Below are 20956 nucleotides of genomic sequence, written 5' to 3' on the forward strand. Positions count from 1 at the left end.
CCCCACAGGGTCTCTCCTAATCTGATCCAGGAAAATTCCTTCACGACCTCAAATATGGTGGTCAGATGGACCCTGCACATTTTGGCAAGACCGAACAGCTAGACACTTCGGAAAGAATTCTCTGTAGTAACTCAGAGCCTTCCCCATGTAGTGTACCATCACCGGCCATTGGGGATATTTGCTACTAGCAGTTACAGATCAGCTACAAGCCATTGTAGGTAGTTTCCCAACTTTTTTCCTTGTTTTTTTTTTATTTACTTATATGGCTATAGAACTTTTTACTATTCGTTTTAATTCCCTTTTCAAAGTCCAACTGTGCTTGGCTTTTGGCAGTTCTCACTTTTCCCCTACAGTTTCTGACCTCCAGGAGGTAGCTTTCCTTCATGATCCATCCCATCTTCTATTCTGCTTTCTCTTACTGGCCTTGAGATGCTTGCTCATTCAGCTTGGTCTGCAGCCCTTCCCTATGAATTTTTCAGATACTTCCTGCAACTTTGAAAAAGTAATTCCAAGCCTCCTCTACATTCAGATCCTTGAGTACTTCAGTCCAGGTCAGTCAGTCCACTTCCCTAACTAATGCCTTTAATTTTTTAAAGTTTGCCATTTTGAAATCAAGGACCCTAATTGCAGATCTGATCACTCGAACCAAGGTTGTCCCCTACAAACCAGTTCTTCTATGAGATCCTCACTACTCACCAATACCAAATCTAAAGTGGCATCAACTCTTGTTGGGTCAGTGACTATCTGGTGAAGAAGTCTGTCAGCTATCACATCCAAGAAAATCTGGGCCTTACTATTAGTAGCATTTGTCCTTCAATCTATATCTGGGAATTTAAAGTTTCCTATAATCACAAAATTCTCAGTAGTATTTATTTTATTAAAAACATTAAAGAGGTCTCTATCTATATTTAAACTGATCCTGGGGGTCTGTAAAACACCCCAAGCACTATTCCAGGGGAACCTCTGATAGCTTTCTTCCCCAAAGTGATTTTGATTCAAATAGATTCTGTTTTTATCCATGCCTTTACTTCTAATTTCTTTACAGTCTCTGCATCATTACTATATAATTCTACTGCACCACCTTTACCTTTATTTCTCTCTTTCCTGAACAGCACATAATCTTCAGTACCTATACTCCAGTCATGACTACTATTCCAGCATGTTTCTTTTACCCCTATAATATCTGGTTATTATAGAACTGCACCAGTAGTTCTAGTTCCTCCATTTTGTTACCCAGTCTCCTTGCACTGGTGTACAAACATCTTCTTTCTATCTGCTTGGCTTTGCCCAGATTCCTCACCATTCTGTGTGTGTGTGTGTGTGTACTCAAACCCTCCTTCCTTTTCCAGCATCACTGAGACTTAGGATCTCCTGTGATCCCAGGTTCAGCCCAGAAAAGGTAAACTTGTCAACCTAGCTATGGATGGTTTCCTCAAAAACCTTTTCTTTTCCATTTTTTAATTTCCTGTTTGGTTTCTCCCTTCACAGCCTCCTTTGATTTAACTCTGGCATTCAGGCAGGATCATATCACCCAGATAGACTGAGGTGCTATTGATAATTGATAAAGATATTCATAAAGATAATACAGATATTGCCCAGTTCTCCACATGCCCAGTAGATGATTCCCCATTTACAGTTACTTTTTGAGATCTATCAGTTAGGCAATTTTTAATCCATTTAACATAAAGTACATTGATTTTGGATAGTACTAATTTTTAATCTGTCTGCAGTACTAAGAGAAAGGCCTTACAGAAGCCTAAGTTGCATTGACACAGTTTCCTTTTTCAACCATACCTGTAATATCAAAAAATCAAGTTTATTTGACACAACCTATTTTCCATGGAGCCATGTCGATTGACATTAAGTATGCTCCCATTCTTTAATTCTTCACTGTTGTTATCGCATATCAGTCTTTCCATGATTCTGCCCAGCATCCAGTGTCAGGCTAACTTCCTTATAGTTATCCTGATCATCCCATTTACTCTTTTAAAATTATAAGCACATTAGATTTATTTCCAGTCCTCTGGTATTTCCTCAGCATTCTAAGATTTGTTAAAAATCAACATCAATGTTTGAGAACTCCTCAGTCAATTCTTTTAAAACTCTTTGGTGATAAATTGGTAAAATTTGTAATAGTTTTTAGTTGCTATCCATCTGGACTGAAAGCAAATGATTGAATGGAAACAAATAGTTAAACAAATGTTTGGACTAGATATTAAAATGCAGTATCCCATTAACAGTCCCTTTAACCATACATTTCCCTTCATGTCATGCTTACTTTTCTGAGGACAGTGATCCTAGCTAGGAACAACCAAGTGACCAAGATTCTGTGCCTGCAGTTAAGGAGATGTAATTTAACTCTTTCATAAATTAAACAATATGCTTTGTTTTATATTAATGTTACCAATACTACAGTATAGGAACACAGTAGGATTTGTGCATTATATCAGAAAAATGTGGGTTGACAATTGAAATAGATAAATGTGAACATCAAAATGATCCACATTATATATTTTGTACTATAGTAACAAAACTAAGTGTACTATAATACCATGCTCACTCACTAGCCAGGGGTGTGTCTTTGATGGGTCCAGGACAATGAGGACAATCTTCTCTGCCCTCACCAGGTGGGCAGGGAGGGGGAGAGCTCAAGTATGAGCAGCTGAAGCAGTACTACACGTGATCCCCTAGTTCTTCCTCCCCCTCCTGATGGCCTACAGCATGTGTATATAGGTGAGGGGAAAGGTGCCACTTCTTTCTTGTTTCCCTACACCCTCTGTTAGTCCCACCCCCTTCACTCCCTGCCGCATGGTATCCAGATAGTGGAGACAGTTCTGCCCACTTCTGCTGTCATTGGTCAGTGGACCTTGATGGGTCAGCTGATTGTGTCTTGCCTGGTGGTGGGTGGGAGGGGATTCTGTTTGTTGCTGCTGTCAAGAAGCCATTTTGGACTCTGTTCCAGACCTATCCTCTTCACCCTTTCCTTATCTGGTGAGCTTGATCACTTATAATGCTGGGAGCGAGGCTGATCACCGAATTTTGTTTGGAATCTGAAAGGAATTTTTCCCAGGCAAAAATGGCAAACTGCTGTATAGGGTTGTTTTTTTCACCTTCCATCCTGCATCCCTGAAAGTCCAATTTTGGGGATTAAATAACATTTGTATTAACTTTGGTGGGTTCCAGTGCAGTTGCTGCATTAAAAAGGGTCCAATGTGATGTCCATATAACACAGTGGTAGTTTAGGCATGTGCCCAGAGCACAACATTGCATGGCGAGAGGTTATGTCTCCATGTTTCATGCATCATGTGGCTTCCCTCATCTCATTTATCCTACCTCCTGTGCGGAGGAGTCTGTCTTTCCTCTTCTTGTGTAAGCAGTGCTTCTCTGTCTACACTGCAATCTATTTCTGTGCTAGGAGGCTTGCAGTGTCTGTGTACACAGGCTTTGTATCTACACGTAAGGCAAAGTGTCCATACCAATGTCTAAGCATTTCGTCTTGTTAAATTATCTGTACTCAATGATCACCTCTCCAGCACAACCAGAGACCACTCCAAATTGCTCCTAGATAGAGCAGCATCTTCTCTTAGAAGAATGGTTTAAATGGTGTAGACGTCAATGCCCCTACTGCACCCAGTGCAGATATCCTATGAGTTGTTGCAGAGGAAACTGCACTTTCCATAGTTCTGTGAATTACTTTAAATGTTTATGTTAAAACACCAGACAGAAGTTAAATATAATACACTTTACAGACCTTATTCTCATTAACACTAAAAACCTTTTACATTCCTCTGGCAGTGTAGAGAGGCCTTAAATTAAGTGTAAATATAATTGATTCCCACATTAAGACTTCTTTACAGTGCCAGAGCTGTGTAAAAGGAGTTTCAGTGTAAATAAGAATCAATCTCTGGATGCTTATTTCATCTATGCCTAGGGATAACTGGCAGACAGGTCAATAATTCAGCTACAAGTCACCTACATTGAAAAAACTGTTTTCATCAAGTATTTAAGTGTTTGCTTTCAAAACAATAATTAAATGTGTTTTAAACTTATGGGATTTCCTTCATCTTTTCAAGAAGAATTCTCAACTCTATTAAAAGTCCCACCTGAACAGCCAGATTTCCTCGAGTGTCCTGTTTTAGCGGATTGTGAAACTAGTCAACGTGCAAGTTTGGAAAAAAATTGACAAAAATCTCCAAGTACATTAACCAGGGTCCACTGTTTGCCAAGTATTTAGTCACCTCCTTATTTGCCACATACTTTTAGTTCTTCCTTCTCCCCAGCCTACTCAAATTGGACAAGTAAAAAGAAAAAGTGCTTAAATGTATAATTTGGCATAAAGAATAAGCAGTTACTGAGAACTTTTATCTCATGCTCTGACTTCCGCTGCCTGCCTCCATAATGAGCATGCATCTTTAGTGTCTCCAATAGGTGCTAAAGGAGCAACTCAATGTTGTGTTCAATTGTAGGAGTTGGCAAGGAAGACGGAATGTGTGTGTCTGTGTAGGGAAAGTGCTTTTCTGTAGGCAGAGTGATAAAAGGGAGGGGGAGTGGAATGAAGTGACTACAATATTCAGCCGTGAGCTGTAGCTCACGAAAGCTTATGCTCTAATAAATTGGTTAGTCTCTAAGGTGCCACAAGTACTCCTTTTCTTTTTGTGGCACCTTAGAGACTAACCAATTTATTTGAGCATAAGCTTTCGTGAGCTACAGCTCACTTCATCGGATGCATACTGTGGAAACTGCAGAAGACATTATATACACAGAGACCATGAAACAATACCTCCTCCTACCCCACTCTCCTGCTGGTAATAGCTTATCTAAAGTGATCACTCTCCTTACAATGTGTATGATAATCAAGTTGGGCCATTTCCAGCACAAATCCAGGTTTTCTCACTCTCCCCCCCCCCCCCCCCCGCACACACACACACAACTCACTCTCCTGCTGGTCACTTTGGATGAGTCACTTTGGATGGTCTATTACCAGCAGGAGAGTGAGTAAGGGGGGGGGGGGCGGAGGGTGAGAAAACCTGGATTTGTGCTGGAAATGGCCCAACTTGATTATCATACACATTGTAAGGAGAGTGATCACTTTAGATAAGCTATTACCAGCAGGAGAGTGGGGTGGGAGAAGATATTGTTTCATGGTCTCTGTGTATATAAACGAAAGCTTATGCTCAAATAAATTGGTTAGTCTCTAAGGTGCCACAAGTACTCCTTTTCTTTTTGCGAATACAGACTAACACGGCTGTTACTCTGAAACCTACAATATTCAGGGGAACCATTACTGTGCCTTGAAATGGCAAATTGCCCACAGAATTTGCAGTCCAGTAATGTTTGCCGCAGAACTGATCTTGAAGGTGCAGAAATTTGGAAAGGCCCTGACTACATGGCAGAAATGAAGACTGAAGTGCAGTCATGTAAAATCAAATAAAGTTCACAAATAGAGATGAGAACCAACTTCTGAAAAAGAAACAATGCAATACATAAAAATGTTATATTCACAGAGGAGCTAATTATGGCTAATCTGGCAGGGGCAAGTTAACAGACATAGTACAGAAATTGTTAAATGAGGCTTGCAATATTATTGTTCAGCTATTGATCACCTATGGTTTGGCAGGAGGGTGGAGAGCACTCATTGTAAAACTTGAACAAGCTCAGTAAAAACATGAGCAAAACGTAGCTCCAAATGTAGGCAGGAAAAACATAACCTTTATAAAGAGAGCTGTTATAGTAAGTAGAAGCTAAATGCTTGTTCTGTACAACTGTCACATCTGCTTTTAGTTTCTGTGCCAAAGGGTCAGAGCTCAATCATAATCCTGTTGCACCCCCTGCCGGTTAAAAGCCTGTGCTCATTTTGTTATTTTACACTGAGATAAGCATTGCAGTCATTTCACACTTCTTTTAACATTCTATATGAATTTAATTATCATTTGTTTGGACTTCATTTGTTATGGAGTACAAACAGTTTATTACAGATGTTCACATTTTTAGTTTATTTATTTGTTTGCTTTGTTCTTGCCAGCTGCTGCATATGATTCACAAAAAACTACAATATTCAGCAGACTTCAAACCAACAGGCCTCAATCTTATTCCTGCCCGGCTTTTTGATGAGAAAGGACAAGAAATTAAAAACCCACTTTTACTGAAGAATGAGCAAAAAATTTGGGTTTCTTATGGTAAAGATTACAGGTAAGAGCTAAATGTTTATCTGCGTGACAGTCAGCAATCTTTTCGTTGTCAACCTAATGTAAGAGGAAGTTTGATAACCTCCAGGTAAAACCCCTTTTATTTTTATTTTAAATTCCAAGAAAATTTCAGAGGTCTTGTTTGCGGCAGTATTGTTTGTGGAATATGACATCTCTGTCTCTGACTTTCTGTCTTAATGCCTTGTCATAGCTCTTGATGTCTGCCTGTCAGCACAGCAAGAGGGATTTTTTCATGTCTGAATAGTCACCTTAATGATAGCAGATGGAAACACCACAGGGGGTCCAAGCCCATCACACTGTCATTGTCACAGACTGCCCTGACCTGTTTCCACTCCTCTATTTTTTTGTCCCTTTTTAAAGGAGAAATGGATGGTAATTGAAAAGGATCTTAAGCAAGATTTATGAAGCAGTAGACAACATCATTCCCCACTACCTCTCTCTGATTTCACAAATAAAGTCTTAACCTCTTAAGCACCAATGATGGTAGAGTGAAAGATAAATTGATAAAGTTTGTAAAGACTGGGCTACCAAAGTTTTTTAAAGGGGATATACTTTGGTTGTGTTATCTCCTAATAATTTCTGGAGATGTTTGAGGGGTGCTTAACTTTTTAGATTTGTTAATTCCTGGAAAAAATTATCTTATTTCCTGAGGAAAAAGTGGCTGCGCTACAAATTTATTCACTGCTGTGCTAGCCTGTTGAGATCTTGTTGAACTATGGTGAAATTATGTGTATTGACAGGACACATCTGGTATCATGTCTAAAACTAGTTGTCAAGGACCTTAAGCTCATTGTTGTACTGTATGAGCAATTGAAAATTACTTTCTCAATTAAGTTAATATAATTTGATGCTTTCTTGTGGTTAAACTATAACCAGGTAGAATTGAGTTTAGGATTTTTGATCATTTTTGTTCAGAAGAACTGAACAATCATCATGGTTGGTAATTGCAAATCAATACAGCAATAAAATGCTGAAGGAGAATTTTAAATATATGTTGTACAGTACGATGTTTAGTAGTCCAGTTTTGTTCATTACCCTGGAAAAAATTCAAGAGCTAGAGAATTATTTTGATTGTAACTAAGCCCAAAGTAGTGAGGGGCTGTGATGTTAATGCACTAAACGTATTGTAAATTCAGAAGTGTAAAGAATATCTGGAACACTGATTTGAAAATAACGTTGAATATGTTTAACACATTGCAGAAAATCTGTTCCAGGTTTCAACAGACTTTTAAATAAAAAGTACTTAAACATGTTTTAGCTCAAATAATTGATGGAATACTTGCTAAAGATATTGTGAGTTTTATCACTAGCAACCTTGAAGACAATCTAATTACATTGTGACTAGAATACAGCTGCATACTTGGAATCAGTGATAACTTCTGAAGTGTTATCAATTATTGACTAATTTACTAAGTACCTTTTGTAGTTACTTAGAAGCAGATTAAAGACGAATAATTTGATTAAATCTATGGTGACATCATATTTTTTATTTTGAAATGGACAAAGTGATAAAGAAGCAGAAAGAAAATTAGAATAATCCAATGAATAACGTTATGTGGAATATTGTTTTTAAATGAGAATAAGACACATAAGGCCATATTTTAAAAGGTATTTAGGTGCCTAAAGATGCAATTAGGTTCATAACAGGATTATCAGAAGTGCGCAGGTGCGTAAATTCCATTGAAATCAAAGGGAGTTAGGTGCCTAGGTTTGAGAGTCCCATTAGATGTTTATCCACATCTTTAAGCATCTAAATATCTTTACAGATCTGGATCCTAATTCTTAGCTGGTCAAGACCATGATATTTATCTAGAATCCTACAAAACACAGACTTAATGTTGGCATTTTCTAACTATTTGGGCTAAGTATTTCCTGTATTCAGACTGGTAAAACACTATGAAACACATCCAGGCAAAACTCCCATTGAAGTCAATAATTGAATAGTCATTTATCAATACTTCGGTCTGTTTTACTGATAAGATTTAGCAATTATTATGAGTTTTTCTGGGGGCTTACATTTTGAAACTTAATCAGCTATTTCCAGCATTTTAGCATGATTTTACAAGCGTTTAAAACAGTTCACTGTTTCCATTAATTATTGTCAAGGAAGCAGTTTGCTTATCTTCTTCTCTTTGATATCTGTGCTTGAACCGTGGCTAGCACAATATGACTCCTATTCTGACTGGGATTTTGGGCACTGCCATAGAATACATTATTAACAGTAATAATAAAACTTGCTGTGCAGTCAGAAAACTGTAAAATATACAAGACATAATATAAACTTCATATGTAAAGTTTTGCATAGAGCTCATATTTACTTATACATATTCAGCATCAGTTAAGAACACAATCTTGTGATAAGAAAAGGAGTACTTGTGGCACCTTAGAGACTAACAAATTTATTAGAGCATAAGCTTTCGTGAGCTACAGCTCACTTCATTGGATGCATGCAGTGGAAAATGTAGTGGGGAGGTTTTATATACACAGAGAACATGAAACAATGGGTGTTACCATACACACTGTAACAAGAGTGACCAGGAAAGGTGAGCTCTTACCAACAGGAGAGCGAGGGGGAGGGAACCTTTTGTAGTGATAATCAAGGTGGGCCATTTCCAGCAGTTTACAAGGGGGAAATAAACAAGGGGAAATAGTTTTACTTTGTGTAATGACACATCCACTCCCAGTGTTTAGTCAAGCCTAAGTTAATTGTGTCCAGTTTGCAAATTAATTCCAATTAGCAGTCTCTCGTTGGAGTCTGTTTTTGAATTTTTTTTGTTGAAGAATTGCCACTTTTAGGTCTGTAATTGAGTGGCCAAAGAGATTGAAGTGTTTTCCAACCGGTTTTTGAATGTTATAATTCTTGACGTCTGATTTGTGTCAATTTATTCTTTTATGTAGAGATTAACCAGTTTGGCCAACGTACATGGCAGAGGGGCATTGCTGGCAGATGATGACATATATCACATTGGTAGATGAGCAGGTGAACGAGCCTCTGATAGTGTGGCTGATGCGATTAGGCCCTATGATGGTGTCCCTGCCCCACTCCCCCCCCACACACACTCCTGCTGGTAATAGCTCACCTTTCCTGATCACTCTTGTTACAGTGTGTATGGTAACACCCATTGTTTCATGTTCTCTGTATATAAAATCTCCCCACTATATTTTCCACTGCATGCATCCGATGAAGTGAGCTGTAGCTCACGAAAGCTTATGCTCTAATAAATTTGTTAGTCTCTAAGGTGCCACAAGTACTCCTTTTCTTTTTACAGATACAGACTAACACGGCTGCTACTCTGAATCTTGTGATGAATACCTATTCAAGTTCTCTTATTTTTCCTTTCGCAAACAAAAATCTATTTTTTGTTTCAATACTAATTCTTTACACTTCTACTCTGCTGGGAACAGGGTTATGTCAGATTTATGACAAGTCTCTGGATGTACAGCGCAATCTGAAAAAGTAATTGAGTAGTTTATTGATGACATTTCACTTTTCCTATGTATTATGACAGATTAAATTTCTGTACAAACAATTCCTGTATATAACTGTTTCACCCAAAACTGAACTTGTCACTGGCTTCATTCTTGGAATAAACAGAAAATACAACCATTGTTTTCAGTGAATATTCTAGAAAATGGCTTCTCTTAGCCATTCTTTTATACATCTTCTAATTGCCAGCTTTAAGTTAACGTAGTATAGTATTTAATAATTTCCATAACAATGGATAATAAACTACAACATGATAAATAACAATTGAAATGTATATTAGTCTGATTTTAAAAATAATTTTGCTTTTTCTAATTTCTCAAACTCTTGCTTCCCTCAAAAGCAGAGTAGGAGAGTATGCAAATAGCATACATTTCCTTATACGTGTGTTTTGACACATTTTTAGAATTGTTGGTCAGTGTATTACTGTTTTCTTTGTTTAAAGTGACATTGACAACTCAAAACTGGCTAATTTCACCAAAATGAAATAAAAGTATTTTTGTTAAGTTCAGCTGCCCCCTGAATACCTCTTACATTAAAAAAAAAAACATACATACCACAAACTCTTAGCCAGGAGCTCTGATTGAATGTGTTTTTTCCTTTGTTGCTATATAAAAGACCCAAATGAACAACTGGAAATTGATTCATTGTTTCCACTGTACAGTCAAACTATGAATATACAAAAGTGCTATCAAATGCACAAAGTAAACAAATTAGAAAAGAAATAGAGAAAATATATTTATCTCTAATTTATTTCAGTTTACTTATTCTAGTTGTTACTTGTAAGTAAAAATATTAATATGGAAATAGGATTTTAAAAGTTGACTGTGTCCCTTTAAAAGAAACTTTACTAATAAGAGTATAAATGTGAAAGTTATTCATGCTTTATTAGATTTTAATGTAATGTTGCTTACAACTATGAGACCTAAAAAGGAATATATCAGTTTAAGGATTGATCTATTAGTCACAAACCTCACTGGATTTCTCCTATTAAGGTTCAGCTAATTAAACAAACTCGTATTTATTATTGTATTTTGACAAAATAATACATAATTTGTCTCTGTTTTATCAAAACATATTTATATTATTTAGTTATTGTTCATGAACATTAATCTACAATCTTATTCAATTATCCTTAGATGATTACCTGGGTGCTGATCATAATACTGATTTCTTTCTCCCCAAATAGTTATTTATTCCAGTAGAAGAGCTAATTTTGCAAGACTAATTCAATTTGGTTGCTGTCCATAACCTATAGGTTAATAAAGACAAGAAGATGGCTGGGGAGAGAATTAGTATCTGAGATGGAAGCACCTGAACTAAAGACTAAAGCCAGATTGGCTACTAGATTACTAATAAAAGAAAAGGAGTACCTGTGGCACCTTAGAGACTAACAAATTTATTTGAGCATAAGCTTTCATGAGCTACAGCTCACTTCATCGGATGTGCATCCAATGAAGTGAGCTGTAGCTCACGAAAGCTTATGCTCAAATAAATTTGTTAGACTCTAAGGTGCCACAAGTACTCCTTTTCTTTTTGTTGATACAGACTAACACGGCTGCTACTCTGAAACCTAGAAGTTCTTTCCGACATATAAAATGCAGGGGTTTTAATATTTTCTGTCTTTGTTCTTTGAACAGCATTTCCATTATGTTCACTGCCTTTGTATGTATAATCTCATTATTGTTTTTGAAGCTGTGTGATTTCATTTCAGAAAGATCAGCTTTGATTTTATTTCCATTTTGCAGGTCTCCCTTAAACCGTGTTCTAAGTTTGACCTTTGACAGAGTGACTGCAGCTGAAAAGGATGGTATCACAGTTATTTATAAAACTCTTCTGGATCCTAATGTTGATCTGCTGCCTGGATGTGACAAGTATATTAACTTCTGCTTTTTCAAAGTTCTCTGAAACCCTAAATCCAAGATTACAGAGAAAGAAAGGGAGACATATAGAGGACTATTAAAATGTTGAAAAGCTAGTCTGCAAATCTTCCTATAAATGTGACAATTTCTAGCATTATTTCCGTGCACAGTACAACACATCAGTACTTCATCATCAGCTCTTAATGAGGTTTCAATAGTTGTAAAAAAATAAATTTATTATACCTCATCCTTCAAATTTTACAAGATGTGACTAAAATAAGTAGGAGGCTGTTATCCATGTTTTTTTCTGCAACAGTTTAATGGGTAATTTCAATAAAGTAGTATTGAGTCTAGTGGCGGATTAGCCACTGGGCCAACGGGCCATGGGGCTCCGGAAAAATGTGTGCCCCTGGCTGGAACACTGGGCGGGCCAGTGGAGCGGAACAAGCCCCCGCGCCCCGACCCTACTCTTCAGCTGGAGTGCCAGGCAAGTGGGGAAAGCCATCGCGCCCTGACCCCATTCCCCGGCTAGAGTGACGGGCAGGCAGGTGGAGCGGGGCAAGCTCCAACTCCCTGACCCTGCTGTCCTCACTCCCTGGCAGGAGTGCCTGGTGGGCGTGGCAAGCCCCTACCCCAACCCCATTTCCCCGGAGGAGTGCTGGGGCAGTGGATGGGGAACGGGGGGGAGGGGGACTGCAGGCAGAATAGGTGGGGAGGTGCCCCCACTTGCTCTGGCCCGGGGTCCCACAAAACCCTAATCCACCCCTGGTTGAGTCACTAATATATTTTAGTTCCAGTACTCTTATTGAAATATAAATATAAATAAAAGACTTTGCATTTACGTTTGCTAAAATGCATTTTAAAACATTTACCTATTAAACATTTCATTTTAACATGTTAAAATGCTGAAAATAAAAGTAGTCAGCTAAATAGCTGCTTGTGCATTTTTTAATACTTTATGTAAATTTCATATTCTGGGCCTTGTTACTGGAAACAGTTATGCACATGAGTAAATAACATTAAGCATGTGAGTAGTCCGATTCAATTTAAAGAGGTTAGTCACCTGATCAAGGCTACTCAATTGCATAAATGTCTGCAAAATCAGAGCCTATATTTCCACCGTTACATGTGCATATCAATTTAAAAAATTTTAATTAGGACTAACTGTCACAATCAAAAATGCACTTCACTCTGCTGATTCTGCAGCCTGCCTTCCAATCCCTACTCCATAACAATAGCAGCCTATCAAATTTGTTCCTCTTTTATTCTCTGTTGGTACTGCCCACCTTTCTGCCTACTGCAGAATTGTTAAGGTCCACCAAAGTACTGATGCCTCTCCCTGAGAGGTTCTAGCTACAGCTTCCATTTCGCTGTAGCCTCCAGATCCTGCTGTCCCTTATACACCCACTGTTGCTTGGATGAGATAGGAGGGACAGGAAAATAGGGAGTCTTGCACCACATGAGAAACTTTTATATGTGGGATGTCTAAAGTGTATGACTACATAAGCATAAACATTTATATAATCATGTAGACTTAAAATGTGTAGATCAAAGCTAATTTTATTTCTGATTTTATATCAGTAGGGGGTAACATCTCCTTTTCATATAACAAAGGGACAACCTAAAAATGAAAATGTGCACAGTTTTGTTGTCCTGTTAATTTACTTCCCATTACACAAAAATTGTGTTTTTTTACAAATATTGGGTGAAATCTGGGTCCCATTGAAGTCAATAGCAAAACTCCCGATGATCAGGACAACCAAGGATTCCCCTTCAGGCAAAGAGCCAGCAAAGTTGGGTCGGTATCACCCTCACTGCCCCCACTCTGCAGCTCACTGTGTAGGGCGGGTGTTAGAAATGTGACTAGGAGATAGAATGTGGTTGGATTGTTGCTGTACTCCAGTGATTCCTGGGTTTTGAAATGGCCATTACTCCTGCCATCATTAAAAGCAATCTTGGAACTGCTTTAAGTTGCACTAGGGGTCAAATTAGTCCATGAATGGCCTCTGATCAGGAGAGAGCAAAAGTAGTATAAAACCATCTTTTCGCTACCCCTTTGGGTTCCTTGCACCAAGTACAATTTGGTTGGATCACACAACTGGGACTAAAGTGTCAAAATTTTGTCCATTGGATTTTAGGTTTAACTTTGATTTAAGATTCTGTATAATTTATAATATTTAAATTAGCACACCTTCTACTAAGCATTGCTTTTTCTTTTTTACTGGTTGTAAGTATTAATTATATGCTAACACACATTTAACATATCTGAAAATATGTAATTTTTATTTTAAATATAGAAGCTGTAGTAGTCTTAAAATAAAAAGTCCCAATAAAGAATCTTTTAATGACTTTGTTTATTCTCAGTTGGGAAACTTGTACAGAATTTCCAGACAACTTCCAGTGCACAAACCACCAGACACTTCAAAACTTGGAAAAGGTGGACATGGATAGCCATTTTTTACAATACAAGGTAAGCATATTCTTTTGTGTTAGCACAAAATTGTTACAAGATTAAGTATGACTTTTTATATACCTGATCTTCACTTCCTATTTTGTGCAAGTTAACATTTTGAATGTTCCAATTCTATTGATGTAACAAGTCTCCCATAAATGCAAACACTCCAAAGGTTAACATATTTACATCCTTGCTTTTTACAATAGATTTCTAAATGAAAGAAAATCCAAATTATTAGTCTAATATAAAGAAAAGGAATACTTGTGGCACCTCAGAGACTAACAAATTTATTGAGCATAAGCTTAAGTGAGCTGTAGCTCATGAAAGGTTATGCTCAGATAAATTTGTTAGTCTCTAAGGTGCCACAAGTATTCCTTTTCTTTTTGCGAATACAGACTAACACGGCTGCTACTCTGAAACTAGTCTAAGATAGTAAGTATTATTTGGTGCTTATATTTTGGTGGTGTTTGTGTAAATTTCGAGTTCAGAATTTCATTTTGATACTGTAATTTTTGTTTGCATTTAAAGTACTGTGATACAGAAGGAATAAGCATATAAGCCTCACTTATCAAATCAAGTATATCTGGTAACTGAAAAAGTAGACCCAGGTCCTAATCTAATATATTCATATAAAACCTCTTGTCTTGCCTGAGTAAAGTCATCTTGATTGTTCAAATCATTTAAATTAAGTCAGTTACTGTAACTACTTTAAGTTTATTTCGAAAAGTGAATAGAGTACAACTTTAAAGCTGTCATGCATCTTTTTACATTGAGTCAGTTAAAAGATTCTTCACACAGATTCTTCACAAACGAAGAGGCAGCTTAGTCCAGAGGGGAAAGAAGTGGCCTGGGCTTAAAAGACATGCATTCTATTCTTTACTGAACCACTGACTGGCTGTGTGATCATGGGAAAGTCACTTTACTTCCCTGAGCCTGTTTCTTCTTCCACATGTTGTCTTTCTTGTCTATTTAAAATGTAAACTCCTTAGAGCAGGGATTGTCTCTCACTTTAGACAGTGCCAAGCACAGCATTGTGATACAAATAATAATATTGAGACAAACCTTGTTCCTGACCCCCAATGGCAAATAAAGTTCAGTTGACAGCAGAACTGCACCAGTTCTGCTGCAATGGGGGAACACAGACATGATGCCGGGAGAGGCATTTAGGGGAGCAATCTGCACCAATCTGTATTCTGCAGGGCTTCTTCTGTGACAATGCAAAGCGTTGTTTTCTGTGGAGTGGGGCAACAGCATAGTTTACTGTGTTTAAACTATGGTTATCTAAAGCACCATTTTTATGTTACCTGATATTGTTTATATATTAGCATGATGTATTGATCATGCTTCTAGTGTCTGGTATAAACAGGTTCCAAAGTGACCTTGAGATGCATAAATCTATAGATCAGCAATAGGGTAAAAGATAAAACATCTGAATACTACTAATAACTACCTACAATAAAATATGAGAAACAAACCTTAGGAGAAAGAGAATGGGATAGTTAATATAAGCTTAAAAACTACAACTGTACTAACCTATTGAGGCTTATCCATTCTGAAACAGGGTGAGAGCATTCAACAATTACACATCTGGGGGTGAACAGTGTATTGTGAATGATAATTTGATATTCTCAAGAGAGACTCCTTTAAAGCTAAATTCAGGGCAGAGATGCTGGATATCTACAGTATTGTGTATTTGCGAACCTTGGAGCTCAATGAAGTGCAGAAGACACTAAGAAGATTACACAGTAAAAAGGAAAAGGCTCAGATGTTCTGGATACATACACTTAAAAATTGCCTTCAGATATAGATATTATTGCTCAACCCCTAGCTGTTACTTGTCAATAGAAGATTAAAAATAAAACATTTCCCACTGAGCAGAATTTATGACATACAATCCCAATGCGTACATCTGGGGCTACAGATAACCCTGACAATTACAACCTGTTGCTCTTTTGTCACCGGTGAGGAAGATTGGCCTGTACATCAGCAAGGTGGGATAGATGGCCATCAGCAGATGTCATCCTTGGGCACTTTCTCAGGTCAGGTTATTTGTCCATTCACACTGCTTTTGTGGAATTCATCATATTGTACTTTTAACAAAGGAAGTCTTGGAGAAACTATAATTTTGGAACTCACATACACTTCTATATGCTTGACCTTTTACTAAATATGAAGAGCAATTTAAACTTTAGTGCACAAGTTCCTGAATTGTTTCCACTCATATTTGTGACATAATGGTAAAATTTCAAGGTTCTGTATAGGGCTTTAAGTCCTCAGTTCCCACTAATGTTAAAGGAAGTTGTATATTCTACTCAGTCAATCAACGTTTGATAAAATTCACCCTATGCAGAGATCCAGCTCATGGCTTAAGTACCACCTGAGTCCTGCTTTAACTGTTTAATACTTTTAATACAATTATTTTGTCAAATTCAAGTCCTCTAAACATGTCACACGAAGGCTGTCAATGTTAAAAAAGAGTACTAAGAAAAAAGTCACACTGCACTGCTACATGTTGTTTCACCGGCAAGTAAGTCATTGCTACCACCATTTGACAATATTCCCACTTGAAGTTTCTATATCTTGTTTTAAAGAAGATATGAAATCCAAGCATAGCTATCCAAGCAACTCTCCTTTCAGGAACTAAACTATTCATATTCAGGAAATATGAAATAATACATCATCTTCCAAACCATTCATCCAAATCTGTCGTCACTACTTTTATTTTGGTACTCATTCAAAAAAAAGTTACAGCAGGTTCATATTCAGAATATATATATTAATATTATGAATATTAAGCTATTTGTGTTTGTTGAAGATTATTAATCTTATTATATTATCAATATATAATATAGTGTTCAACAATAATACAGTTTAGCCAGAAAAGAAATACTGTGACGCCTAAATGCCTACTGATAGAAACTCTGATCAATGATTCAGAAATCTTCTCTGGCATGATGTAGTAATCCTGGCCAAGTCCAAAACAATATGAACCCCCATCATCCCTTATATTTGAGAAAACCTTTGCACTACTTGTATAACTGTCTCTCTGTCAGTAATAGAAATGAGTGTCACATTTCTGAGCATGATAGATGACCTATTCTTTAATGGGATTCTAAAATATTTAACAGTGTGGTGAAGAGGAGGGATTTTCAGAAGCACCCAAGTGGATGTCAATTTGTGCTCAGAACTCACTTCAGGTGCTTTTAAAAATCTCACCTTGAATTCAGCATCTAGTATAAATTCTAAAAATCTTCAGATAATGGTAACTCAATAATATTACATATTAGCTGTTTTGAGGTTATTCTCTTTATTCTGTGATATGAAGTAGCACTATATTAATAATTCAAATTAATCTTTAAGCTATCATTCTCTGACACGCTACAATATTAAATTCCAATGCATTTGTACATCCACCAAAAGATTCTACTTTTTCTCAGAGTCAAGTAATTTTGAATTAAAAGAATCGGTCTTATAGCCCATTAAAGACAGCAGCAATGTGACTTTAGATAATGTTTTTTAAAAAATTGATGCTGACCAATCATCTTCTTGGACATTCTCTATTGCAATGCCTGGAAAAAAATTCACATGGAGGAAGATAAAATAAGAGAACTTTTTCTCTTGCCACTTTTCCCTATAGTAGTTGCAGAAAGCACTGATGCCAGTGGCCTGTTTCTCCTCTCATTTGCACCAGTTATATACTAGTGTAGTTCTACTGATTTCAGTGGAATTACTCTTGAATTACACTGATATAAGTGAGAGGAGAACCACATATTTATCAATCTCTTTCTCTTACTTGGTCATTAGTCATCTCTTGAAAGACAATTTTACAAAAGGAAAGAAAGTAATAAAGTAATATTTTCTTTAAGTTTAACACAGTCAGCTTGGACTCTGGTTAGAAAGCTGATGTAACTGGGCAGAGGAGAATCACCCTACTGCAGGGGATAACCTTCAGTGGCATAGAACTTCCCTGCTGTTGTCATTAGGGGTGTAGTTAGAGGAGAGGCAAGACTACAGAACTGAGAAATAGCAACAACGTCTCCTCTACCAAAAGGCCTCTAGAGGGCCAGCCCTCTCCAGGAAGCCAAAAAGGTGTGGCCAGAATGGTTAAACAATGCATGGATTCAGTACATCTTCTGAGCAGCCTCTACCAGTAAGGCTCCTATAATGCCCTGTCCATAGTTAAATCTGTTACCATTACTGCCGGCAGGAAACAGGGTTGAGGATAGCTAATATTCTCACCTGTCCTTCTCAGGGTGACTCCTCCACAAGGCCCAAGCGCTCAAAGAGATGTGTAATTTGCACCTCCTTACATTGCTTTCAGTCAATTAATTTGCCCTTGTAACTTCAGTGCTATCACTCCCTTAGAGAATTCCTCCTCAATATAAAAATGCATCATTCACAATGTGCTGAAATACCTAGTCAGCTCACTTAAATGCATATTTATAGTGCTGTGTAAATCAGTGGCTCTCAAAATTTCCAGACTACTATGTCCCTTTCAGGAATCTGATTTGTCGTGCATACCCCAAGTTTCACCTTACTTAAAAATTACTTGCTTACAAAATCAGACATAAAAGTACAAGTGTCACAGCACACTATTACTGAAAAATTGCTTACTTTCACATTTATACCATATAATTATAAAATAGATCAACTGAAATATAAATATTGTACTTACATTTCAGTGTATAGAATATAGAGCAGTATAAACAAACCATTGTCTTCATGAAATTTTAGTTTGTACTGACTTCACTAGTGGCTTTTATGTATCCTGTTGTAAAACTAGGCAAATAACTAGATGAGTTGATGTAACCCCTGGAAGACCTCTGCATACCCTCAGGGGTATGTGTACCACTGGTTGAGAACCACTAGCTGTAAATAATAACAGTAAAGTAACAAGTCCCTTTTTACAGACCAAGTCTCAGCTAATGTTAGTAAATGAATATTTTCAGATGTTGTTCTCTCTGATAACTTGGCTTTGCTTGAACAATTTCCAATATTATTGTTTATGGCTACACCATATGCTTTATCCCTTTGCCTTTTTTCTGAAAGGAAAAATTTTAAAGTAATAATTTTATTGGCGAGTGGAATGGATGTATTGCTTGCTTCTATCTGTGGGCTTATGTTTAATAGTATGTGTCATAGAAACAAGGTACTGAGTGGTATGTGATAGTACAGCTTAGCGTATCACAGCACATGCTATTAATATAATTTTTCAAGGCAATTTCTAATGCTTTTTTGAGCACACTAACTCACTCAAGTCACATCTCTCCAGTTCACTGTCATGGGCTGATAGTCTGAAGCAAAACTATCAAATATAATAAAGAAGGTGAAATCTCAAATAAGAAAGTTAATGGCCAGTGTTGCTTCTATGGGGTGCCATTGCCCCAAGCTCTGCAGGTTTTTAACATGATCTGAGGCTGGTGAGAGGAACATGCTGTTGCTTCTTTATCTAGTGTCACTTGGGTACTGTCCAGCTTTATTATCTCCTGATGAACAGCATGGTGTTAGTCCTGGGTGCCAGCCTGTGATGAATACAAAGGGCCAGTTCTTCCTCACTGCTGCACCACTAAACCAAATGTTAAAAGATTAAAACCTGTGGTAGTGATAACAAGAATATAGGGGCTTGCAGCAGGTGTTATACAAAGAGGCACACAGCATAATGATACTTGTGTCTAATTCCAACCCAACCAATCTTCCACCCAGTTGTGGTGAAACCTCTGATATCTGATAGCAATTTATAATAGTGAGGTTGAGTAAGAGTGCTGTCTTAAGCCTGGAACCTTTGGAGGAGGATTAGTAGAATATTCGTTGTCATTGTTCAATAACTGTGGGGATTCCCTGGTAAGATCTGCCTGCTGCTGGCTAACGGGTAATATGAAATCAAATATCTCTGTGCCAAATGTGTTTATGTTCTGCTTCTGCTGCTTTGCCAGCCTCAACAATATGCTCCACCCCATTTGCTTTCAGAAGGGAGTGGATTAGAAGTAAGTCAACAACACATTTTTCCCACATCACTATTCTTATCTAATATCTCATTTCAGGCTGGGATTCTTATTTCCCCCCCTTCTTTTTGGGTGCTTAGTTTGGGTTCTGAACATCCTTTCTGATTAGGCTTTTCTGTTCATTTGCAATTCAGAAGCCCCACCAACAGCAGCTGATGCATGTGGGCACAAGCTCGTGGCAGATAGTTTCATTACTACATCTCTATGGTTTAAAAATGGTTCTGCTGGAGACTCTGTACTTGAAATCAAAGAAGCAGTTTATTTCCAGTGAAACTTTAATCACCTCGCCAAGGGTCAATATCATCTGCAATAACTACATTGTCCTTATTTGAATTACTGTTGACCCATTGAATTTTATCCTAATAACAAGAGATGCTGATCATTGTATTTCAGACTTGTTAGAAGTGTATAGCACTTCCAATACAGAAATCCTAGGTTAAATCTCCATTATATTAATCTGTATTTCTTCATTAATGCTGTCTCGTTGTGGTTATACAAAATATTTGGGTCATAAATTTCATGGAAGCAGTCATTGAAAAGTGAGTGTTTTGACTTATACATCAGTAGTCCTTATATTACAGATGAAACACTGGTAATTTACGCACAGTCTCATTTAAAATAAGTATAATTCCATCCAGGTGGGATTCTGAGGGTGAACAATGAGTCTATTCATTTCCTTTCACTTCCTCTTAACAATAGGAAGCAGAACATTGTTTTTTGTTACTATAGCCTTGTCTTAGAAGCTTATAAAGATGTTGAATAATGTGGTTCATTCAAAAGCTTTTCTTTCCTCAAACATATTAACAAGGGTCATATTGCAAGTGTTAAGACATGATGGACCTCCAGTGTTTATTGGAAGCATGATGTGCCTCTACAGAGAGCATTCTTTGAGGACAAAGGGATCTTGTCAGTCACTGGGTATAGAGACTTCTAAGATTTCACTTCAA

General features: G+C 37.3%; 1 protein-coding gene across 1 annotated transcript in view; it reads left to right on the forward strand.

Moving 5' to 3' along the window:
- The window catches only part of DCDC1 (doublecortin domain containing 1), a 418510-nt gene that overhangs the window by 221873 nt on the left and 175681 nt on the right, over positions 1-20956 (forward strand). The window contains exons 13-15 of the mRNA XM_084631193.1: positions 6023-6189; positions 11439-11564; positions 13917-14022. Coding sequence (XP_084487319.1) covers positions 6023-6189; positions 11439-11564; positions 13917-14022 — 399 coding nt within the window. The remainder of the gene's footprint in view (positions 1-6022; positions 6190-11438; positions 11565-13916; positions 14023-20956) is intronic.

Source organism: Lepidochelys olivacea, assembly GCF_965140295.1.
Source record: "Lepidochelys olivacea isolate rLepOli2 genome assembly, chromosome: 6".
Lineage (NCBI taxonomy): Eukaryota > Metazoa > Chordata > Testudines > Cheloniidae > Lepidochelys > Lepidochelys olivacea.